Source organism: Papilio polytes, unplaced genomic scaffold (assembly GCF_000836215.1).
Source record: "Papilio polytes unplaced genomic scaffold, Ppol_1.0 DF823731.1, whole genome shotgun sequence".
Lineage (NCBI taxonomy): Eukaryota > Metazoa > Arthropoda > Insecta > Lepidoptera > Papilionidae > Papilio > Papilio polytes.
Window position 1 is genome coordinate 5380521 of NW_013525473.1, and position 26767 is coordinate 5407287.

General features: G+C 32.4%; 1 protein-coding gene and 1 non-coding gene across 3 annotated transcripts in view; both read left to right on the plus strand.

The window, feature by feature from the left end:
• Nucleotides 1–22871, plus strand: part of LOC106103714 — a 58446-nt gene extending 35575 nt beyond the window's left edge. The window contains exons 1-7 of one of the 2 annotated variants that reach the window (XM_013283551.1): nucleotides 4654–4891; nucleotides 11966–12123; nucleotides 12345–12516; nucleotides 12933–13164; nucleotides 13812–13970; nucleotides 21085–21813; nucleotides 22665–22871. In XM_013283551.1, the coding sequence (XP_013139005.1) occupies nucleotides 4868–4891; nucleotides 11966–12123; nucleotides 12345–12516; nucleotides 12933–13164; nucleotides 13812–13970; nucleotides 21085–21794 (1455 nt within the window). In that variant the 5' untranslated portion in view covers nucleotides 4654–4867 and the 3' untranslated portion in view covers nucleotides 21795–21813; nucleotides 22665–22871. Of the gene's footprint in view, nucleotides 1–4653; nucleotides 4892–11965; nucleotides 12124–12344; nucleotides 12517–12932; nucleotides 13165–13811; nucleotides 13971–21084; nucleotides 21814–22664 lie in introns of those variants that run through there. The other variant, XM_013283549.1, reaches the window with a different exon arrangement.
• Nucleotides 22872–24217: 1346 nt separating this feature from the next.
• On the plus strand, nucleotides 24218–24291 carry Trnan-guu. Its single transcript has one exon. It is a non-coding gene; the product is annotated as a tRNA-Asn (tRNA).
• Nucleotides 24292–26767: the final 2476 nt, after the last annotated feature.

Genomic DNA, 26767 nt, shown 5'->3' on the forward strand with positions numbered 1-26767 from the left:
ACACATAGGCTACACGCTTTTGTTTTTTTTTTTTAATTCCACGCGGACGAAGTCGCCGGTGAAAGCTATTAAAGAACTACAATGTAATAATGTATTGATGAAAAAAGTCGATTTACAATCATTCTATTTCTCTTAGCAGGTCGTATTATCTTATATTAGAAGATTTAAATATTTTTAATCTATAGTCAAATAACACTAAGTGACCCTCTGCATAAGGTGACATTCTTTGAGAGTATAATATATGTCATCTAGCAATTCGGTAGCGTAAACTATTTGTAATCATAAGAAAAATGCGCCTGTTTTTACCATTCGTTGGGGAAAAGGGGCGTATGTAAGGTGTAAAATTAATAAATAAGGGCCTGTCCCACCGAATTCTTAATAGCCTGATAACCAAAGTGTGAAATATCTGATGGAAATATCGGATTTTGTATCTTACAGTGACGTAATTTTTAAGCTATCTGAGCCTCTATCAGTGGTGGGATAGGCCCTTAATCTTTGCACAATACATATTCATGCTGACTGTATATCGTCATTTTAGTTCTAGTCATTAGTTTGGGGAAATAAAGATGATTAAAAATTGGAAATGTGTTTCTTAACAACTGTCATTAGAAAAGTTAATGGGCCATTTGTCGTGCATTACCAAACGTAAGGAGTGTGACTGTTTGTTGGGAAATCGGAACCATTGTGTATACATTTGGCATATGCTTTGTTATTATGGGGATTACCGTAAGAACTGTTTGTAGAATTACGTAAAGAATATGATTGAAAAATCTTAGAAGACTGATCGAATTAATCAGAATAATATTGTAATGCGAAAGTTTGGATGGATGGATCTTACGTATCCTAAGACAGATTTCGATAAAATTCGACAATATAGATTGTATTTTAGAAGAACATATAGGCTACAATTTTAACTCCGAACATATGTCACGGCTACAATCTAGTCCAATGTAATGAAGGAGTGCTTTGTCAGAAACATTACAGATAACATTTTTAAAAAGTATACTTTCCCGTTTTATTCCTCTTATATATTGATTAGAGTCATCAACTATTCAATTATTGATTATTCGCTTTATATCAATACTAACTTTCGCCCGCGACTCCGTCCGCGTGAAATTAATGTAAACAAAAGTGAATAGCCTATGTGTTCTTCCAGACTATCCTCTACATCTACACCATATTTCATCGAAATACGTTCAGTCGTTTAGGCTACAAACTCTACTAAACATCCATCCATACACCTAAACTTTCGCATTCATAATATTAGTATGATTGTCGTGAAACAATTGAAAATCGATGTCCATGTTGGAGTTATAAAATGGTACGCATATATTTAAATAACTCAGGGCCGGTTTCCCGAGATGTAGCAATGCTGGAGAAGGTGATGGAGACGGGCATGAACGTGGCTCGCATGAATCATCTACCTATCCATCTAAATTTTCGCATTATAAAATTAGTATGAAGTATGATTTATTAGCCTATTGGTTCCATCTAGGTCAATCGTATCTAGAAAGTGTCCGGGACTTATGTCCTGGTATTAGAGCACATGTCAGGAAGCCAATGGATAGGAATCTCCGTGTTGCTTGAAAGTCCGGGTTACGTAAAATTTTCGCAAGCGGCCACTGTGTTTTACACCCGGATTGATCAACGAATGAATATAAAAAAATGGAATATCAGATTAATTATTTGCTAAAACTCTCATTTAACAACCTACAGGATAATGTTTTTTTTGGTAAATGTAATATCAATAAAAAATTATTACGTGATTTTTTAAATTGTGAAAAGAAAACTAAAAACCAAGATTTACAGTCATTTTTCTTCTATTCGTTAATTTATTTACTTCTGGCCAGACAAGTCTGGAATAATACAAGCAACAAACGTAGGAATTTTAAACAAAAAGCGTCGGAAAAACAGTCATTAAATACATCTGATAAATATTAATTCCAGGTTCAAAGAAATAGCAATAGCAGAATAAAACGACTGTTCCTATTCTGTCACAGATAACATAAATATTTCCAACACGTTGCAGAATGTGTAGTGAAGAAATGCGCTAGTATTATAACCTCATTTCGTCAATATAAGTAAACGCATGGGTTGTAACTGATCTTTATAAATGGAATGGCTATGAAACGTATTATTTTGTGAGCATTTGATTTCCGCCATTTTGGCGCTGACTGTCACAGTTGCCGGTGGTGGTGAAAATTGGAACTAATAATAGAGTCAAATGTTAATACCATTAAACGGCGTTTCAAGAAACGAAGCAATGTTATTTTTAAGCAATCGCCTATCCATTAATCCATATCAATGGTATGAAGGCATGAGTTGATGGTAAGTGACACTTTTTGCTTGAACATTAACATCAAGTGACAGTTTGTCAGTTGGTGCATCGACGGAATATGAGAATAAGGGCTTGCTGAAATTGAATACATGATGCAATAAAATTGATAAAACCCGCTTATTAGAGTCTCAACTAAACAATAATTTATATATTTAGTAATTGTAAGAATTTAAAATTTTTAATAGCAGTTTTAAACATTACAAATTCACCAAGCTGTAATTTATTTCCTTAACTCACAGTACTTAGACCGAAATTTAACTTTTGGCTCTATCTCCACTATGTTTTGCAACTTAAAACTCACTTAACATTTCGACTGTTTGGTTAGAACTAAGCTTATGTAGGCTTTAATTATTTGTTTTAGCTAAACGTAAGAGAATTTAGTTATAAATTACATCAAATACTTTCATGCACCATAATTACGTTTAAAAAACTGAAAACGTGCAATTCTGTGATCACATCCTTAACAGAGATTAAAAACTTTAAATCTAAACGCATAAAGTGCAATTTTAATTGAACGTCAACTGAAATTTTTTTCCGCAAACGCTACGCACTGTTTCCACTGTAAATTGTCAACATTATACGAGACGTGTAACATTTTTATACATTCTCTAACGTAATGCCACCTCATAGATCATAATGCCGCATGACGGCATCATTATGACGACTCTTTGTTTCAAATATGTGGTTAAAATATGTCAAAACTACAAAGTAAGTGATATTACATCATTATGCTAATCATAAATAAATACTTAAAAAGAAATATTATTCGTGTAGCTTTTCCTGTACGACATTATACAAGCTTTATTTTATTGTTTACACGATTTTTTCTCGCGACTTCGTTCACACAATATTAAGATATAAAAGTAGCCTATAATATGCCCGTCTAGGTCAGCTACCCTTCAGTGAAATTCCGGTTTAAATTGGCCCAGCCGTTTCGGAGTTTACCCGAAACAAACGCGGCTTACAGACAGACAGACAAAAAAAAATTAAATGAGATTTTGATTAACAGCAACTGGAGTGTTTCTTTTGATATTACAAACAGACACTCCAGTTTTATTATATGTATAGATATTTAGTAAAATGTTCAATTGCAAATGTCAAATTCAAATGCTCCATTTCTTTCCATCCAAGGCTAAGAATTCGAGTGACTTAACTCGGCTATTGCATATTTGTGCATTTTATTCATAATCCAAGGTTTATATCGAAAGAGGTTATTTTTCATTCAAATATATAGGCGAGAATATATTCTAATCATTACACATGTACATATGTTAAAATAGAATACATAAAAATGCTCTTCGTATTACTTTTTATATGTAACTAGCTGTTCCCATGCGGCTTCATCCGCAGGTAATTATAAAAACTACATTTTATCGTTTATATTTGTCAATTTATCAATTGCAAATGTCAAAATGACATGACATGATGACACACCATGGAAATCTTGCTTCCTTCATGTTGGCAGCACATATGGTCTCTTTCCCACATTAGGATTTTCATCTAATTTATATACCAACTAAGTTTAATAGCGTGAAAATATATAGCCTAAAGCGTGAAGTAAGTGTAGGGCTTTTTATTAAAAAAGGAATTATTAAAAAATATGCTGTAATTGGTGACATCTTAGGCAACAAAGAAGTGTGTGTTTACGCTTTATTATAATAGAAGATATGTAGGACGATTGCACATATCGGATATGGAGAAGGATGCATCAGGCTTAGATAATTTAATCGAATCTTTAAAGTAGGATGTTTTGCAACTAAACGAAGGTTAACGATAAGGGCTGTTATTAGGTTTTATCTACGTTAAAATCTTATAATAAGATCAGCCTGAAATATAAAAAATTAAACATGTGAACAATTAAACAAACCATTAAACAAAAGACGTGTCTATACATTTTATGTGCCCATCGTAAAACCTTCCATGACGTTTAGATATGACGTTATCTTGCGGTTACTAAAATGCACAGGATCATTGGAATTACTGAATATAGTCAACATAAAAGAGCTTTACTAAAATAAATCGACTATGTCATTGTTACGTTATATAATATTGTAATGAAATAACTGCATTTCTTATAAATAGTACTCATATATTAAATTTTTAGACAACTAACCTCTTTAGACTAATAAGTAAAGATTAAATAAATGCAGTTACGGTTTCGTAATTCACATCGATACAGAGATCATCCGGACGGCCTCAATACTTTTTGATAGCACCTGATGCTGTTATGCGATAATGCACAATCCTCAAGAAAGTGGGGATTCGAAGTTTAAATAAAAGAAAAACGACGCCGTGCGGCGAGAGTGACAGCGAACCCGCGAACGACGCACGTTCGACGCGCGAGAAAGTTAAACGAATTTGGCGGTAAAACTAACGAACTGTCAAAATTGACGCCATCTTGAAAATCATAGAGTAAAATTAATTTATTTTTTTAATTTATAACGAATATTTTTAAGTGTGGATTTTTTATTGTTAGTGTTTAGTGAGATTTTGTGTGAACGTGCCAGTGACTTTCGCTTTTTAAGAAGGATGACTAATACACGCAAATTAAAGGTGAGATTCATTAATTTTTATAAGTCTTAAATTCGCTTAAGGTAAAGTGATCTTTAAAAGTGAAAGACGTTTTTGTTTATGAATTTAAAAAGTATTAAACTGAAAAATGCGGTTCTCTTGTAGAGTAACCTCTTCTGGTTATCGTATATCGTATATTTAATTAGTGCTGCACAATCAACATTATGCTGTCGCTTATTTACTTTAATTTTTCAAAAAATGTTTATGCTAATATTATTTAGATTTTTATACGTAAGTGATTTTAACCCTTGTTATTTTTTTATGTTAGTCACGACAACATCATAAATTGGTAACACTGTTTTTCCTTATGTTTCCAATGCGATACTGTTTGTTTATTCAATAGTGAATTAGGTCAAAACCTTTTTAGATAGTTGTACGTGGTTATTACTTTGGAAAACAGTACCCATACATTTATGCTTTGCTGCATATACTGTAGCAAATTTTGTAAATGCATAAAAATATTTTAGTATTACAGATTGTAGCCCAAACGGCAGAACTTATCTGGATGATATTTAGTATAGATGTAGAGCATAGTCTGGAAGAACACATAGGCGATTCACTTTTTTTTTTAATCCACGCGGATGAGTTACTGACAAAAGCTAATAGTAGATAATTAAAACGTTTGTTATTGGCTTAAATACAACTTTGGTGAATAAAGTTTCATACAAATATTCATATAGAAATATAATAAAATATGTTAAGTGAAATTTTAATTAACTTATTCTACTTAACCAATGACTGTAGAACCCCGAAACTAAGTAGTTGTACTTTTAATTATATTTAAACGAGGGTTTACAGAAAAACAAATGGAAATTTTAATCTAAACAACTTATGTATATTTTCAAGTATTTAGAAGTAAAAAGTCTACAAAATGGTAGCATAACGCAAAGATATTCATTAAAAAACAAACCCTTTTTAACGAATACATTATTTTTAAACTAGTACCACTTACGAATATTCATACAAATCAAAATAAACTTAGCACGACATAACGTTAAAAAACCCATTGATGATAAAACACATTTTTTTTAAATAACATATAAAGCCTAAAATGTGTAACTACAGATGACGTCACGCGAAGGCTTCGCGGCCATCGACACATAACGTAAGACATCGAAAGTGAATCCGTTTTGCTTTCTGACTACCGTACTCCGCCGGACAAATTATCGATATTACTAACATCTGTTGACACTATATTGCGGAAGGTTGTCGATAGAAAGTGGCACATCCCTATTTGTTAGGAAGTAGGAAATATAAAAGGAGAAAAGCTCATGGTTTTTATATAAATAAAAATAAAATGGTTAACAATGGAAATTCTAAAATTGATCTTCGAAGTCAGACAGGAAAAAAGACTTTATTAGATTTACTTGACAGAAACGAACATCAGTAAAAGAACCTTTATAATTAAAAATAAAGAAAACCACTGGATACTAAGAAACAAGCATATATCAAAGTAAAAGTTAAAAAAATTTTAAAACATAAATTTTGGTTTGCACATTTAGAGACAAGACTATGATAATTAGTGAAGATATGTCATTTTATTTTAAACAATTTGCGGACAATGTTGTCGGATATGATAATCATACGAATTCCGCGTCGACAAAGCGGATTTCTTCGGCCTACTTGTATCGTTATATAATCTATGACCCCAGAGTTGAAAAGATGTGTTTAGAATATTAAATATTTTGTTCCCACCTGCTTCTTTAAGGCGCTCTTCTGCCTGATTGTGCATCTTTGGAAGCATAGAACAGGATTTCTACAAAGATTTGGTTCGTGATATTTTAGTATGTGTAACTTCAGTCCTTTAACTAATGTCTCGTGGAACAGAATCACGATTGGACAAACTTTTCTTGTTAGATTTATTTTTTAAAAATGTGCCTAATTATGTAAAAATCACCATATATCTGCCTACTACAATTTTAGTTACGAGTGTGGAGGTACACCGATAGAAGTACACTTAGAAAGGAACGAATGGATTGCGTGGACTGTTAAGAAAGGAGTGATTGAAAAGTAATCTGAAGGAAGATATCCCTGCGCGCCGACCATACGAAAGTAGTATAAGGAGATAATGATGTTCTCAACTGCTTGTTTCTATTGAAATGTAAATTAATTTATCCGTGGTACAATGATTCCTGTATCTAGTCTCTAATTGAACTTATCGTTTCATCTTGAGTTTGAACCACAGATAATACAATACTATGGTAGTAGTGAAAAAAGATACCGTCTATGGGCCGACTGAAAGAAGCGCAACTTAGTATTAAGTTTAAGTTATACACCTAAAAAAAAGAAGAAAAAATGAGTCTTAAAGAAAGTCTAGAGAGATAAAAAAATAGAAGTCAAATTGTTTTTTAAGTATTGATTCTCCCTTTGTAGAACTATTACAAACATAATTAGTAGAAACAGAGTAAATGTGTTCACGGTATGACCATGTTTATTTCCTTTTAGCTCGAGTGAGATTCGTATCTGCTTTGTTACGTTCGCGGTACAACAATGCGCAGGCGCTCTGATGTAACGACACGCTAACTGTCAAAAGTAATCGCTTCGTCACGCGCTCTACTTGTTTTTTTAGCGTGTTCCATATTTAAATAAACACTCTTCATTGATTTTAAATTTAGTATACATCGGTAATAAAATTTTACAAATTAACGTAATAAAGCACTAACACAAATACACTACAGGACTACGTAAGCACTTTAAAGTTTGAAAGGCAGTGAAAGCTTAAATATAACTACGGAGTCTTATTAATCTAGTATATACAGATTAACAAAAATGGTAGTAATTATAGTAGTGAGTAAAATAAAATTGAAACTTTATACATTGAGGAAGCTATCTAACTTTCTATTGGAAGGTACTCACAGTCGACAAACACAAGTATTGTACTTAGCGGTTAGAATGAGGAAATGTGCCGCGATAGACTCACATACAGATCTAAGTATACATAAATAGTAAAGTTTTCTATTTAATGCTCCATACATTAGTAAAATATACACTAAATTCTAAGAAACCTCTAACCATTAATTCAACAGAGATTTTTGTAGTATAGGAAACTGGTTTTTTAGTAGTCATATTTTTGGACATGAAATACAAACGTGATGAGTTATTTATTACACTGGAGAATGTCAAATTGAGCGTAAGTATGTTCTAGAAACGAAGGATTGTAGAAAAAAAAATGTTAAACATGAAAACATAATCATGAAATAAAATTACTGATTTTTACAACCTAAATTACCAATTCATGTTTATTAAGCGATATTAACCTCTATTTTATATTACGTAAGATATAAAATGTCACGAAAGTATTTCTTCGAACTGGTTAAATGGGAAAATCGTTTATCTTGGAAGTTGAGAGAGATCCGGTCTGTCGTAAATCTGCTATACATACGGTACGAATGAGGAAGTTCGTTTGACTTGCTATTAGTAACTTAACCCGTATGTAAGGGATCAGATTATGCATTATAAAAAAAAAAAAAATGAATACATAACACACACAGTCAACGAATAATATAATTAAAGTACAACTTTAATTTCAATATATTTAACAAAAACAAACTACTAAACATTGAAACAAATGGGTCGAGATCGATTACAATTAAAGTCTACCGGAAAAAACTTCTCTACATGTGTAAACAAAACATGAGATTAGTAGATAGAGAAAGGGACTAAAATAAGGCCTCCGGCGCCACACTCATCAGATGAAACGCGGAATTGCTTCCACTTCACGCCTGTTTTCTGTGTGGTCGTGGTATTACACCGGGCGAGCCGGCCCGTTCGAAATTACATTTTTAGTTACTGTTCCGGAGCTATTTTCTAATGCAATTTTGTCCTCATCTCAAAAAGATTGGATATAGATGAAGACATTTATTAAGCATCGATATAACTAGATATCAATTACGGCAGAATACTGAAACGAATCTTAACTCGCTTTGTAAGCGTCGCTTACAATCTGTGGCAATTAAAGTTGCTGTTACATATTTAAATGTTTCAGATTTGGACGATAGCCGCATACAATAAAATATGACACGTATTTGACTTAAACTTGATCATTAACTTTAACTTAAAGGTCAAATACTTAGAAAATTCACAAATAATCAGAATACAAATTATTCAATAGTCTTTATTGACTAATTTACGTAAATGTGTTGAATTCTTGCATAAAAAGATAGTCAAATATTACAAAAGATTGCTACAATAAAAAAATGTTTCCCAACTTGTCACAGGTCTATGGTAGCATAACAGACACGGTGTCATAAGTGACATGTGCTGCCATAAACAATACAGACAGTAATCAACAGTGCCATGCTAGCGTGAATTTTGAAATAACGAACTAAAGTGGCTATTGTCTATTTCCTGTGATATATTAACAATTTTGTTTAAAAAAAAAACAATGTAAAGTATGTCTAAACATTTTATTTAGAGTTAACTTTCAATCCTATACGAGTATTGCATTTTTTATTTTTTACCAGCTATTCCCGTGCGGCTTCATTCGCGTCAAATTATAAAAAAATCATTTTATTGTTCAAATTTGTCAAATTATCAATTGCAAATGTCAAAAAAAAAACATGGCAACCTTGCTTCCTTGATGTTGGCAGCAACTTATGGTCTCTTTCCCACATAAAGGTTTGTTTCCAATTTATTTACCCCTCTAAGTTTAATAGCGTTAAAATACATACCCTAAAGCGTGTCGTTAGTGTAGTGCTTTTTATTAAAGATATAATTATTCAAAAATATGATGATTGCTGATATCCTAATCCACAAAGTAGTGTATGTTACGCTTTTTATAGATAGATGGGACAAACAAATGTATAAACAAAATTTTAACTATGTAACAGTTAAATGTAATAAAACCGATAATCCTCACGAATATGAGGAAATTGCAGGAAGTAAAATTTATGATTATTACGAAACACAGACAATCAACCTAAATTCATTCAATTAATGGTGAATTGCATAACACCCTGTAGAACTACTTTTTAAAATCTACCTTCACGTTTTGATACAGCAAGTTCTGTTTCTATAGGTCAAAGTTTTATGAGGTCAAATCCGTAACAGAACCAGTTAAGCAATTTTTTTGGTTATTACGAACTTTGTTGATCAAAATAATATTAAGTAATTTAAAAAGAAATGTTTTTACACTTATTGGGAAATTAATGAGTGTGTAAGAACAAATAAGTTATTAGGTAACTTGTTGTGATTTTAATATGTTATTTTACGTAAGTTTAAACATGACTAAAGTACTTTTATAAATCCAGTGTTAATACTGGCTGGAAATGTTTTCATTTATTATAATGCGTATTATTTATACTTCTATACTAATATAATAAAGCGTAAACATACACTTTGTTGCTTAAGATGTCAACAATTATAGCATATTTTTGAATAACTCTTCCTTTAATAAAAAGCCCTACACTTCCGTTACGCTTTAATTTCTATATTTTCATGCTATTACACTTAGGGGTAAATAATTTGGATAAAAACCCTAATGTGGGAAATAGACCATAAGTTGTTGCCAACATCAAGGAATCAAGATTGCCATGGTTTGACATTATGTTATGTCATTTTGACATTTGCAATTGATAATGTAAACAATAAAATGATTTTGTTTATAATTTTATGCGGATGAAGTCGCATGGGAACGGCTAGTGTTATAAATTGAGCAGCAATTACAATTTCATACAACAATAAATTTAACAGCTAATGTAAGAGTTTGATCTTAATTCAAGTTCTTGATCGATTATCATAAGAATTAGTTAATTTAATTTATTATAATTTAATTATTAATTCGAATAATTTATTAAATCTTTCCTTGAATAATATTTCCGAACTAATCCAGGTATTGAAGTTTCTAGACGTCACGTATAATTGTGGGGCTATGAAACCGTGAATCATGGAATTTGTTATTTATTATTAACTTTTTGGGAATTCACTGATTTATGTTTTTAAAATAACAACCAATAATGAATATAATTCATAAATAATACTTTAGGTACGATTTCGTAATTGTTACGTAATATTGAAAATTACGTATGAGAAATAAAACACAGATGTTAACATACTTTTTTTTTCATAGTTCAAGTACATATAACAACTAATTCGCTCCTTTTGTTTTTAAATTTAAGTAGTATTTCTATTCATTATTATATACCATTATTTTTCTTATAAATACGCTAGTTTTGTAGCCCCCAAAGACATCGGTGCGGCGACCGAGGTGATACTGGCGTCACAACTTTCGCTTTTCACTGCCAAGGCTTGTGGCGCGCACCGAGCAGTCAATATTACGTTTATTTACGCACTCCTATACTTCCTGAGTTGATTTAGATGCTGTTAGATTTCTGTGGAGAGTAGAATTGCGTATGAAAAAAATAAACATGAAGGTACCCAAGTAGGTATTGGAGGGAAAACCTTTCAAAGAAGAAGACCAAAGAAAACCTGCCTTTCAGGGATTCGAACCACTTAAACCTTTTTGGTGTCCAACCTCAATCAATAGGAGTGGGTTCCGGGATCTCCAAGGCACGTACCGGATCTGTAGATAGAGATAAATTGCAAGATACGTGATACGATTAACGAGGTTTCCAATCCATGTAGCAGACTAAACTCCAGATCGTCGACACCATTGATTGGGATAAGGATAAGGAGACGACGAAGAGTATAACCTTGCATAGCTAAAAGGGTATCACAGATGTATAATTCGGGCTAATGTGACGTCATAATTGTTGAACTCAAGTTACTGTACACGGGTAGATCATGCAGTTTAAAAACTCTTAGATACAATAGTGAGAAATGAAAGCAATAGAAATACGATAATAGACTCGTCGTCTTATGATCAAGTTTTCTGTCAACTTGTGGTAGAGAAAATGCATTATTAATAGTTAAAGTTTGTCCGTAAATAAACTGTTTTTGTTATAATAAGTTCTGGTATCATAAGTACTTACTTGGCAGAAATAAATCTTGAACATAATTTAGAAATCGGCTTAAAAATGTATGTGTCAATGTCTTTCTAAAATAAAATACAATAAATGCATTATCTTTAAACTTTGAGTAACACTATCTTTGTTCCAGGTATGGGTGTGTCTGTTCTGCATGGCGACATCGCTCGCTGCGCCCGCACCGCGCGCTCCTCTCGAGCTCGACATCATCGATATGGCAGCCATTAGCAGAATGACACCACAGCAGCTGGAAGTATTAGCAGAGGGGCTCGCAGCTGAAGAAATTATGAGGTAACTTTTGTTAAGAAGAAATCGGCACGTTGCTGGAGTAGCGGCACAACACCTTGATCATTAGCATACACGTCCCATCCTTATGACATCTGTCAATATCAATCAGAAGTATGAAGGATAATCGCCAGATTAGCGGGAATCAGTAGACTGAATATCGAAATAGATGTACGATTATATTATTGTCTAAAAGTTTCATAGTCATACGGCCTCATTTCCAATAGGACAAAGCGATCGTCTGCTCAAGCATTAAGTGCGGTCGCGTCGAAAGCAGCATCTGGTATACAGAGCAAGCTAGGCCTACTAGGCCAGGCGTCCGCCGGAGCCGCGTCATTTATATCCTCTGCCTCCAGTAAATCAGAACACGGAGAGGGACATGGCTATTCCTATGAACCGGTAAGTGGTGAACTGCTATGACTAAGATAATACTTAGGAATACATCTTTAAGATCTATTAACATTATAAACTGAGTTGCCTTGGAGGTGCAGTTGACCGAATCGGAGCATAATATATGTACCCAGGTTCAATCACTTTTATACACCTACTAGCTTTCGCCTGCGACTCTGTCGCCGTGGAATTAAAAAATAACAAAAGTGAGAAGCCTACGTTTTCTTTCAGACTATCATCTACTTCTATACAAAATTTCATCAAAATACGTTCAGCCGTTTAGGCTACAAACTCTAACAAACATTCATCCATCTAAACTTTCGCATTTATAATATTAGTATGATTAAATAAACATATTTACATATAAAAGTACATAAATCAAATGATGTATTTTAACTCCTTAAAAGTAATATTATTTTCCACAGCACGATGAAAAAGTTGACTACTGGGGTTTGAAGAAGTCAATCTTGTACACTCTATTCCAAGCAGTGAAAGCTATAACAGGAGGAGTGACGATACTAAAGGGTCAGCTGATCAAAGGAGGAGGTGCATTAGCCGCTAGTCTAGGCAGGGTGATATCATCTAAAGGTGATGTGGTCAGCAATCTAGGAAAGAAGATCGTTAGCTCTGCGGCTTTAAGTCACAAGAAACCAGCAGGTGAGGATTGAAAAGTTTTTCTGTAACAAATTAATAAGACAGGATTAGGTCCCTTTGTAGGGAAAATATACGAGTACGACGTTGGTATCGAATCGAGGAGGTTCACAATTAACAGAACAGAAACATGCGAATAACGTGTTTCGCATGTTTCTGTTTTGTCATTCCAATAAAAACAAATGCTTGTGAAATTGATATTTATTATTTTTTAAATAATCGTTTCTCTTTTGGATAAAGAAAGCATTGTTAAAAATCCTTTGTACATTACGTGTACATCTTACATAACATATTCAAAGTTAAATATAATTTTGTATTGTTTACTTAACGTTATCGTGTGAAATATTTATAACTCAAACTTATTATATAAGTGTGCGTTTACAGATTTTTTTACTCTCGGAATATGATTGTTTATTGCATGGTATGAATATGTTATGAGAAGGGATGAATCGCAACAAGGAGAACGTTAGTTATGGGTGTGGTACACCGGTAGAGGTAGACCTAGAAAGAGATGGGTTGCGAGAAAGATGACAAGATATGCTAGTTACGTGGAGGACAAAACCCTGTTGTGCCGACCCTTCAGGAGTAGGATAAGGAGCAAGATGATGAATACGATTAACATCATGTATGCTTATGACATATAATTTCATCAGCGGTAGTATACGGTGCTCCACCAACGGCCCACGTGGAGTACGGTCCACCGCCTAGCGCATACGCCGCGCCCACCGCGCCCGCCCATTACCCGCACACCTCTTCCGCCCTCGCAGCACCTACAGGGTTCGCAGCGCATAAATATCCTTCGCACATCGACGGTAAGTTCTAGAAAACAAACAGATCACCGCCATATCATACTTTTTACTAATATTCTAAATGCAAAAGTTTAGATGGATGGATGGATGTTTGTTAGAGTTTGTAGCCTAAACTGCTGAACGGATCTCTATGAAATTTGACATAGACGTAGAGGATAGACTGGAAGAACACATAGGCTACTCACTATTGTTTTTTAATTCGAAGCGGACGGAGTCGTAGGCGCAAGCTAGTTAACTTGTAAATGGCTCTTTTAAATTACTCGATATTCACTCATCTAGCGAATTCAGAGGCAGAATCTTGAGGAAGGGATTTCTATCAAGAGAGCCCTCGAATTAGTTATTATCTAGGGTTAGTAAGTGTCTATCGTGTTTCGTCATTTTAAATTATGTAAAAAAAGAAATTGCAATTAGTCACAAAAATAGGACAGTATAAATTTCCAGATGACACCAGTCGTTTAATAATCAATTCTTGCAAAAGATGTCGCTACTACCTTTTTATGATATAGATTACAATCTTCGTAACCAAACAACGATTAACCTATCATTAAGAACATTAAATCAATTTCCTACATAAAACTATTAATTTCATAGGATCATTATTATAATATTAACGGCAATATGTCGTTTAACACAGATACTGAAATAATTTTAACGAAGAACGATATTTATGAATGTAAATTTTAATTTACGAAAGCCTTTTCATGTAAATTACAAACTCACTTTCTCTAATTTAAATAAATATGACTTAATATTGAAATCTTAGGGACAGAAAGATAAAAAAAAGAATTTAAACAATTCTTCGTTAATAAAATCACTGAATAACATTTCTATTAGTAATAAGATGTTATAAATGCAGAAACTTTTGACTTCTTTAAAAAAAAGTTTCTAATTTTTCACATAATCTTTATAATTACAAACATAATTAAATACATATTTTCTACAAGTGTTAAGGTTCACATAGATGTATATATTATATAAGCAAAGCCTGTCTCATCACCGGAACTAAGCGTACAGAATAATGTGCTGTAGCACTTCCGCATTATTTGCATTATGAAATATTAGAGAGGTATATGCCATGAATGTAGAAAAAATTAACCATTACAGACTTAATTTGCAATCCTCTGATGCTCTTAAAACTTTTAGCGTTAAAATTTGGTTCAACTACTAATGATATTCTTGTATATGCCAAGAGAACAATTTTTTTTTTTTCATATAAAATAAAGGGATATACCATTTAAAACAAAGTAATACTCATTGCAACAATAAAAGTATACCTCTACATATCGTCGATAATAAAAAAACAAAAGATCCAAAACAAACTATTTAAGTGTGTTAGTGAAACAAAAAAATATGTTGTATAATTTCATTCAAATATATTCATTGAAATTGTGAAATAAATCGTAAAATGCATTCATACAAGTTTAGCAATGTCGGGGTTTTAACGATCGTGTCCGAAGATGTTTTATTGCGTCCATCGTAAATGTTTTCAACTTGAAATATGGCATTAAAGTATGGATTCAATAAGTAGAGATATAATATTAAAATCACGCACAGGATATCCTAATTAGTTTTATGAATATTTGTAAGAACGTTTTCTTAACGACATAAATGATATTTGCATTTTTTTAATAATATAAGGTGGCAAACGAGCAATCGGCCACCTGAATCCACCGAAATGGATAGCGACCGCTGCCCATAAACATGCGCAACTGCAAATGCGTTGCTTACTTAATTGACGGAGAAGAAGACGCTTCCCTTCCTATTCGTCTCCTCCACCGTCAAATCCTCTTTTACTTCCCATACTTTCCACTTAAGAAAAGGGCGGAAAGGGAAAGGCACTAAAATTAGGCGTACAACTTGTGCGGCGTCTCTACCATGTGTAAAGTACCAATAAATCACATACAAACTTTGTCGATTACCTTACGAATAAATCCTCACTAACATTAGTGATACACTCCTCAGAGTACTCAATTTAAAATTAAATATCCTGTTTTTAAATAGACTGCTGGCGCCATCAAGTAAAATATTCATGACAAATTTTAGGTGTTAAGAACATTTTATTTTAATCACAAAAACGTGCTATGCAACAAATAAATTTATGTAACACATTTCCGTAGAAATTATTGTTTCATACATATAATATAGGTCAATAAATTGTAATTAGTGAATTTTCATTATCATTTTTCCTGTGTGTATAGGTTCTTCACGTTACAAACGTCATTATGCAGCTGTTCCCATATATTTCCTGTTATTGTTTCCAACTAAATACTATTGTGGTTATCATAAAATAACATTTTACCATAATACGTATGTATTTTGTTCATGAAATTGAAATTTTCAGAATTAATAGTGATGTCATCGGTTGTTCATGAAAATTATGACATACCAGAGCCGCCTTTGCCTTCACCGGAATTACTCTATAGATATTATGATTTGATAGATTCTATTTGGTAAGATTTAACGAAAAGATATTTTAAAACTCATAAAGCTGTAATAAGCTTTGTTTCTCTATTATTCTTTTAAAGGATTTGTTCATCACTTCTTTTTCCTACTCTAGGGTCGCCCTATTCATTTTAAATGTCACTCCCTTCTTAATCTTGTTTCCCTTCACGCAATCTATCAATGAAAAGTAATTTTTCACTTTGATTACATCTGTTTTTTTCTATATCATTGTATATATATTTTTTTTCTTTGCCGATCTTTTGTGTATATATTTTTCTTCGATCGCCAATGTCCTAGTTCGATTCGATATTTGGTTGGCTGCTTTTCACGTTCACTTTCCATTTCGAACGGAAATACGTATCTGTGGTGACGTAACAAATTGTGGTATCAAAAAGGAAACGCATTTTGATTTCGTTGTTTTTCGTAACTAATGTAACTGAAGTAATTTAAGGTGTTACTTCGAAACTGGGAACATTTATTGGAATGTAATAAGTGAATTGTGTTTGTTTTTTTTAAATATTTGCAGTTTTTTATTGAATCTTTACTATTATAATAAAGTGTAAACACACATTTCATTGTTGCCTAAAATGGCAGCAACTACAGCATGTTTTTGAACAATTATTCTTTTAATAAAAAGCACTACACTTACGTCATGTTTTAGGCTATATGTTTTGCACGCCATTAAACTTAGAAAGAGACCATAATTTGCTGCCAACATTAAGAAAGAAAGATTGCGAAGGTTTGTCATGTCATGTCATTTTGACATTTGCTATTGATAATTTGACAAATGTAAATAATAAAATATTTTTTTTTATAATTTTATGCGGATGAAGCCGCACGGGAACAGCTAGTTACGAGTATTTCTTGTACCATTCCAATTGAGGCTCTACCATATGGTTTACAATAATCGAATGGCGGGTTTCGAACTCTTGTCCACGCGATCGGATAATGTACTACTAAGTATTAAGCTATTGGTGCTTCGACTTAGAATCTTTAGATTAAAATGTAATATTAATATGTTTTTGTTTGATAATTTAATTTTAGTTTTTTTCATTATAATCGTAAATGTTAAATGGTTCTATCGATACCGGAGGATATGAGTTCCCTGAGTGAAAGTGCATGAGGTCAGTGACACTCGCCCATACCGCGTGTCCACTCGATATATTGCGTAAATATAGTGACCGAAGGAAAAATACAGAACATAATTTGTTACTGAATATAGCAAAAAAACATGTACATGATATTACAACATGTGTGTATGTATATTTATCAGCAGTATTTTTTTTAAGGTTTCGTAACTGTATTCTACTTTTTAATTTTTTTGATTTAATTTACTTGACGACATATTCTGTGTTTGTAAAAGTTATATAATAAGTTATATAGTTAAAATGGATGGATGGATGTTTGTTAGAATTTGTAGTCTCGATTTCGATTACATTTGGCATAGATGCAGAGGATAGTCAGGAAGAACGCATAGGCTACCTACTTTTGTCTTTTTTAATTCCGCGCAGACGGAGTCGCGGGCGAAAACTAGTAATTCACATTTGTTCTATTTTAAATAATAGCAATTAATAGAAATATCGATATTTATTCAATTTCACGTAAGCTAGTTTCTGCTAGAATATAGTTCTTGACTCTAATTGAATGTCGGATTCGAACCTACAATTACATAATCTGTCTCGGCTTTATTCGCCCTTTTAAACTATACATTTAATAATAATTCAAGTTTTAGAGCAATTGTGTAAACACATATGTTAATAGTTAACCTAGAATAAATGCAAATCACATTGCTTCGTGATAAATCCTATATCTAGTTGCAAAATTGGCGGCGTGAGACAATTTTGTAACTTATTGGCAATAAAGATGTAACGTATTGCCAACTTTTTAAAATTAATTTATACACTTGCCCGTGATTTCGTCCTCGTGAAATTAAAAGATAATAAAAAACATAGCCTACATTACCTATTGATAATATAGCTTTTTAATGTTAAATGTATCTTTTTAATTGGCTCGTAGTTACTGAATTTTTTCAATGCATACAAAAATGCAAATTTTTTCTCTTTACTAGTATAGATAAATATAATTTGTTTTTTTAGTCCTTTCCCTAAAAGATCTTTCTTAGATAAATGAACATTAGAGATATATATAGTTAACTAGCTATTCCCATGCGGCTTCGTCCGCATGACATTATGAAAATTTTATTTTATTGTTCACATTTGTCAAATTATCAATACCAAATGTCAAACTGACATGACATGGCAATCTTACTTCCTTGATGTTGGCAGCAACTTATGGTCTCTTTCCCACATTAGGGTTTTTATCCAAAATATTTATCCCTAAATTTAATGGCGTAAAAATATATAGCCTAAAGCGTGACGTAAGTGTAGGGCTTTTTATTAAAAAAAGAATTATTCAAAAATATGCTGTAATTGCTGACATCTTAGGCAACAAAGTGTGTGTTTACGCTTTATTATAATAGTATAGATATCATTTTGTGGGTTACGAGAGCGGTTAACCTGGATCATTACGTCACACGGAAGACACTTTCACACAAACAGACGCCCTTTTGCTAATATATTGTGTCCCCGTTAGCGGTCTGCCTTCCCAGTTTAAGTTTCAATTGGATTACGAAATGTATGAAAGCAGTAACTTTATCTATATTTCCTTGTTAACACGCTCTTTGTTTCTGTTGCATAATTATACTCTTGTATATCATCAAATAAAGGCGGAAATATATATGCCGGTATGCCAGTAACTGGCACAATGCGTGCACAATGCCAGTAAAATGACAACGAGATCGTATGAGACAAGATGTCTGTTTCTAAAATAACAAATCTTAATATAGCGAAGTAAATCACATACATTATTATTTATAATTGGTGTAATTATGTTGGATTCTTTACGTTATGGGAAAGATCACTTTCAGTAGAAAGAATGCACTCTCCACACGCATTCAAAATATGCTTTCATTGTATTAAGACTGAATTTATTATGTGAATATGTCTCGGAATACGTAGTCTTCATTATACATTTAATGCCTATAAACATGTTTTTGGATAACGTCCTTTTTATTGTTGAGTAGAAAACCGTGATATTAAATTTTTACATTTTTGTGTTAAAAATTACATTAATTTTTATTTTAAATGCAAGAGGTTATATTGCACAAATAACCTAAAAAAAATAGCAATGTAACATAATTGAATCATTGCAGTTGCAATCATTGCAACGTTCACTAATCTTTGCAAAATCGTGAGAATGAATTGTTCGTGTAATGTGGGTTTTAACTTGAATGGACTTTACATCATCTCTAAATCGGAACTATATTATCTGATCAAATACAATGCTTTGATGTCATAATTTCGAACAGTTTCCTGTGAAATATACGATACAATAAACAAATGTGATATGTTAGCCAATATTAGGGAAAAATCACATAGTTTACACAATGTATAACATGACTAGTGTTAAGAAGATAATTAGTACTGCGCTGTAGAATTGGCGCAACACTGTATTATTGGCATAAACGTCATATCTCTGACAGCTGTCAATGTCATTAGAAGGATTGACATTCGCGCGTGATCCTGAGTTCTGACGAGAAGTGTTGCTCTGAGTTTAAAACGATAGTATCGATTCAATAAATTGCTTAAGACTTTAATATTTTGATATCATGTAGTTCAATCCATTGGACGTAATTCCATAAAGAATACTAAACTAGTTAATAAATTACATAACAGTTTCGGAAATAAACCTCACAATAAAACAGGAAATAACTATTTACAATACCAACAATATTCTTTATTACATCAAACGGTTTTATTCGAAAACTCAAATCGTGTCATCTACACTACGGTCTATTTATACTGAATAGATAGTTTTTCAAGTGTTTAGTAAAAACTAAATTATTAACCAAAAACCGGATACGATCGTTTTATTGTTAAACTATATTACCTAATATTTTTTATACATATTCGTTAGTCTTTGTAAGAATAAATTATTACAATGAGTGAAAAGGCCTTCTTAAAATTAGATCACAATTAAGTTTGTTTTTGTGTCAAAAAAAACTATACTTTTTTTTTCTTAAAACAACGATGGTAGTCACTTGAGTCGTTTTTAACTCTTTTTTAACAAACACCAATAGATATAGCCGCGTTTTTTGTACACGAAATTAAGTAAGACTAAGTAATGTACCTCTTAACTTCTTAATTGCATTTCCGTGTAATTTACCACAAGAACTTACGTTTAAGTTAACATAAAGTAGTTTACTTAGCCGTAATGATATGCTGTTAACTATAACATAATGACATACCAGAAATTGAAGTTTATTATTGGTACAAGTACTTAAATTACAATTCCACCTAAATCAGACATAAGATTAATTAAATATACAATAAATTTGCTTAGTAAATTGTGTAACGACTTAAGAAAACATTACTCTATCAGAAATATAAGCATTATATTAATTTACATTGAATTACGCAATCTTTATATCAACAAACCAATACGTTACATACTTTCCTTCCTATTCTACGATCGAAATGATCTAGACACTGAATCATTAGAGCGATGTTCTCAAAGCGGATTAGAAAGGTGCAACTGTCTGTTATTCGAGACATCATTTGAACTAGTGACGTAACTGATGACGTAATAGACTAAGATTGCAGTTGTTTTGAGACAGGACGAGGGAAGCTTGCCGGAGTGCACGCGGGCGTCGTGATACTAGCGCCACTCGGCGACGCAGCGCACGGGGAAACGCATCAACATTCAGTCGGTCACACACCCTTAGAACCTCCTCCATCCATACTTAATACAGTCTACACAGCTGTTAAAGACGTATTCACATCCGCTTCCCCGTCATTACAATCTTCAGAACCTCAGCATCTAGCAATACCTCCTCCACCTTTACCAGACTTTAAACCAATGACTTGGGGCGCTGTAGACTCGTACGGTGAACCCGCATCCACCGATGCTTACTTAGATTACGACCCAAGAAATCCGCAACCACCTTTCGCTCATGCCACTTCTAAACATTCTATAGTCCCGTCTTTATACAAGAAGGAAGGTTTAACACCAGCTAAAATCCAAAAGATCAATCGTAATTTAAGTAAATTAGCTGCATATATGAACAATAATGTCCAAAGATCGTTAGACGACGCTCCTCAGTTTAATAAAGATAGATTTGAGGAGATACTAATGAAGACAGGGAAAGCTTTCCTACCGACTCCTACCTCTGACAATGACGTCGGTGTCCTACCCGCCGAACTCCTCCCTGACTTAGATCTGACTACGACTACCACGACTACAGCAAGAACAACGACTGACAGCGACGCTAACAGAAGAACAGACGTCAAATTCTTCCTTCGTGGTAACAAGATCGTTCAAGTTTGAACACGACTGACTATTTTAGGTATGTGGACTGACTTACCATGCATATTGTAGATATCATTTGTTAATTCCTTAATAATTTGTAGTGATAGAATAATTGTTAATACTAAATTGAACAGTGTAATCAGATTTTCAAATGTTTCTTATAATTATATTTAAAATTAGCTGAAAAAAATGTTGCACTAGCCATCTATTTAATCGCTATATACTTCGTCAATCAACGTTTTAACGATCTGGTCTAAGTATTTCTCTCCATAAAATTAACTAAACAATTAATCATTTAGTGAACTAAAGTTCTCTATCAAGAAATAATGTTTCAAATTCTACAATTTGCATGGTTCAACTAACGACAAAATGACTGAAACTGTATATAATAATCTGCTTTAAATTACTAAATTGTTGACATATATCTCTTTGTATATTACTCTTAATACTCGTTTTATTTTTCTATGTATATAACAGTATCTATTTTAAATATCTTCTCATGAACATAAAAAATAATTTCAGGATAATTGGGAATTGAAGCCTGTTTTCGTTAATTTTTTAACATACTCTTTTCGTCTACTGTTTCAGGTTTCAGTATTTCTATATCTTACTGAAAAAAACACTTTTTTCTCACCTTTCAATCAACAAGTTTAGAATATAAGGACCTAGCTTTTTATTACTTATCTACATGACTATGCACATTTAAAAACATTGTCTTTCGATCATGTTAAATTTTACAAAAATCCTGTGTATAAATATAAAAAAAATATTTCATCTACCTATGGTTTTGTTCGTACTTATTTCTATTATGTACATTTTTCTATTTTTGTAAATAGTAACATTAATTAAAAAATGTACAATTATTTATATAATCTTTGTATTTTCCAGAGATACCATATTACGGCGCGTCGCTCGGTGCAGAGCAATTGCAGCATTATCACCTGTAGATAGAGTTTAAAATGTGAATTTCGCATATCGAAATGTTTTTTAAATTCAGTCGAAATGTTGCCCTATCTTTGGGAAAATTGTAATTATAGTTTTAAGATACTTGATGAATGATTTTGTACATTTTTAAGAATTTATATTGAAAGTAATTGTGAGTGATATTATAAAAAAATCAATAATTGATTAATTATGAAATTTAAATGGGATAATAAAAATATTTATTTAAGAAATTAAATAAAATATTTTTATTTATTCCAAGTACGTTTAAAAAAAACAAAGTTCAAATGCGTAACAAATTAAAAAATCAAATCAAATTAGAAAGAAAATGTTTAATTAACTAATATGCGGACTGTTAATATTTAATATTTAATTTTACAAGATAAAAAAGAGCGGATTGTAAATAAAGTGCTCAATAAAATTATTTATAATTTGTTAGTTAAGACATTTTTTGTAAATAAAACATGAGGGATAAAATGGTTTTTTATTTTAGTAAGAATTTTTAACAAAGTTGAATATTTCCTCTTGCTTCTTGTATTCATCATTAGCATAACCATTGTCTTTTAAAAACATACGTCATCATCATCATCATTATCACCACCACCATCATCATCATCATCATAAACTTATGACAGTCCACATCAACTGGAACTAGGCCTTTCCCAATGCTTTTCACAATTAGCTGTCCTTTGCACCGCATCCAGTGTCCTACCTTCCTTACAAGGTGAACTGTCCATACACAATTAGCAAGGCCCTTCTGGTCTCCTTATCTTAAATTTAAAACAAAAACGTAACTCTATGTTTTGAATAACCAATTACTTATTTAATTATAGCCGCCAAATTAAGATATCAGCAACAATCAAAGTAACTCGATAAGCATTTGTTGATATGATAAATTAGTACATCTAGTTTAGGCGAAAATTAAGGAGGCTCAACTCATGTTTCATCTTCCGGTGACGTCACCGACTAGTTTTGGGACTTCGGGAGTCCATCTTCAGGGCGAACAAAGCTAATACTCGCCCTGAAGATGAGTCAGAAACTAGTCGATGCTGTCTCCGGAGGATAAAACGTAAGTTGAGAACGGGACCCTTGTGCCTAGTCACTCTATGGATCCTCCACAGAGGCGATCTAAGAGCTCGGTGGCGTCCCAATCCTGTAATAATCACGAAGTATAGCCCTCGAGCTGTTACTCATAAAAGGTTTAGGCGAAGCGCCATCTGCGCTCGCCGCCTTAAGCCCGGTGAATCTGTAAATGCCTCTTAAAGGCAAACAGTGGCCATTCAGTCACAAAAAAGTGAGGTGAGCCGTCTTTGATTTTCGGTTACAATATGTATAATGTGTCACGATGATTTTAATGTTATGCATCTAGTTTAAGATATAAAAATAAAAAAAAAGAATATCTGCATTTTATTTTATGCCAATGAAAAAGATAATCTAATTGTTTACACGACGGTACATACAAACATATAATCTATATAGATTATAAATAGATAGATATAGCCTCCGTGGCGCAATTGGTTAGCGCGTTCGGCTGTTAACCGAAAGGTTGGTGGTTCGAGCCCACCCGGGGGCGCAAATACCATTTTGCTAATGCTAAACTATGAACAAAAAGACTATCGGTTCTAATCAGTTTTTATCGAATGTCAGATCTTAGCTGTCGAGATGGTAAAAATTACAACTGTCAAATAATTGTTACAGATTAAAAATTAAATTTAAATTCCATCAAAAGTATTAATTAGTAAAGAATATCAATAAGTGAAAATTAATTGTGGTTTTTGTTTTTCTTTCATAACAAATTATTATTGTTTACATTAATTTTCCTTTTATGAAACCATAATGTTAACCTGAACTTTTTATGCGTACCTAATTTGTCAAATATATAACTTTGCGGAAATGTTTTAGTAGGCGTTATTCTAACTTTCTTTGTCAACCATATGTTCCTTAAACTCAGAATAAATACATTTAAAATGCGTAATGTGCATACGCACTTTTGTAAGGCGCGACGCAAAGTTAAGTAGAGTCTTAGAAAACTATTTGAAACTCTTAAGTATACAACATCCTAGAAAAGTCGACAACACCAGGATAGATTAGCTACTAATAATCATAGTTTAAAATCGGAAGCGGAAATAAGACTAGTTGACAGTTGACTAACTTCCTATTTGTCGGGCCTCATTTAACATGCTTCCTACCATAAGCTATAATAAAGTACTCTATAAACTGAGTGCTTGAGCACTCAAATTAAAAAAAAAGTAAATTGCAAATACAATTCTGTAAGTAACTAAAAAGATCCTTAGTTGATATTCATAACAGCTAAGTTAATATTGAAGTTTGTGTCACATGTAGAAAAAATAAGAAGGATTCGACTCCAAATTTTACCATTTTTAATATGACATTAATCTTTTTATTTTAAAATTTTACTGAAGTTCACTTTATTGATTTTGTACGTCATTGATGCTAAATTAAATCAACTTTTAAAAATATTAATGTTATTTTTCTTATATTTAACATTTAAAGCGTCTCATACCCCTCTATGTTCTAAGCAAAAACATCAAGTGGGGATGGTTATAAATGCGAACAGTGACCTATTTCATCCCGCACATCGTTTTAACCACCGTTCGACATCGATGTTGAAAACGGAATAATCGAGTGAAAATAATTCGATTTTTTTTTCTTATTTTTTGTGTAGAGGGTAGAGAAAACTTGCATAATCTGTTGTGAAAATGACATTACCATAGATTATATTCGTGAGCATAGTGTTTGGACTTTATTTTTTTTAAGGTTAAGCAGTAACTTTAATAATGAAGGTCAGTACGATTTTGAATATAAATTAAATAAATAATTGTTAATTAATGGGCAACATATTTTAAATTTTATATTAAAAGTTGAAGGGGTGAGTGTCACAGAATGTTTTAGTCAAAATGTTAAAAAAAAAAATTCTGCCTGTAAATTTGTAACATAGAATAGTAATGCACTTATAGTGAAATAATCTTTTGTAATAAACGATTATAAAAGTATGCTTTTTCCTTTTTTCCGCTGTCCCTACCTAATTGTGAATTAAATTTCTGTTTTCTCTCCTCTATCTCTTCTATAATACGTAACCGTCCTTATAAATTAGAACAACAACAATAAGAAAACAATTAAAAACAAATTAAAAAAAAGCAAAAAGGAAAAAAGTATTTAAGCAAAAACTCCTTTTCCTATTTTTACCGACTTCTCTAGGAGACCAATTATGACCCTTAAATACTTACTTAATACACAGGTAAAGTGGCAACATTATTTAAAGTTTAGACAGTTCTTAAATTGCCCATGAACACTTAGTGGAATATAATAACAAATTAAATCGTCTTTAACTTGTGTCATTAACTCGTCGCGTGACGTGCGCATTTCTTTGCATACGCTAATTTCACGCTTAGTGCGTGTAAAAAAACAACGAATGCTCATATTACGGCATAGTTAGATCAACAGCGAATTAAGGAAAAAATGTAATAAAACGATTACATGTTTAACTTTCTGAAGTCCTAACAAATTTAGATAATAACAAGCGCCTGTAGGAAAACACTAAGCATGTTAGACCCTTATTCCACAGGGCTATTGGCAAAACTTTGGCTGTTGACAATAGCTATTGTTAAGAGAGATACAGTCGCAGCAGTGGAAAGAATTGCTCATAGAACAGATCTCAAAATTTCTAGAATAGAATGGTTTGCATCGCCTTTTTATGAGAGAAGTGGGAAAATAAGCGGCGGGAATATCAAGGCAGTCAACGTCGTCCATTGAAATCAGAGGACACCAGAGGAACTGAAAATGCGTTGCCGGCTTTTGAAGAATTGCTCGCTTCTTGAAATACCCTGAGTCATTAAGAAGAAAGACCATTCCACAAGGCAGCTTTGTGAGACAAAAAGTGTTAAATGCGCCCTACATTCCCTGATAAGACAAGACCTACATCAATACTAATATTATAGAGTTTAAACTTGTTATAGTATTTTTTTATGTATTGAAATAACTCTGAAACTACTGGCTCGATTTTAAAAATTCTTACACCGTTAGAGAGG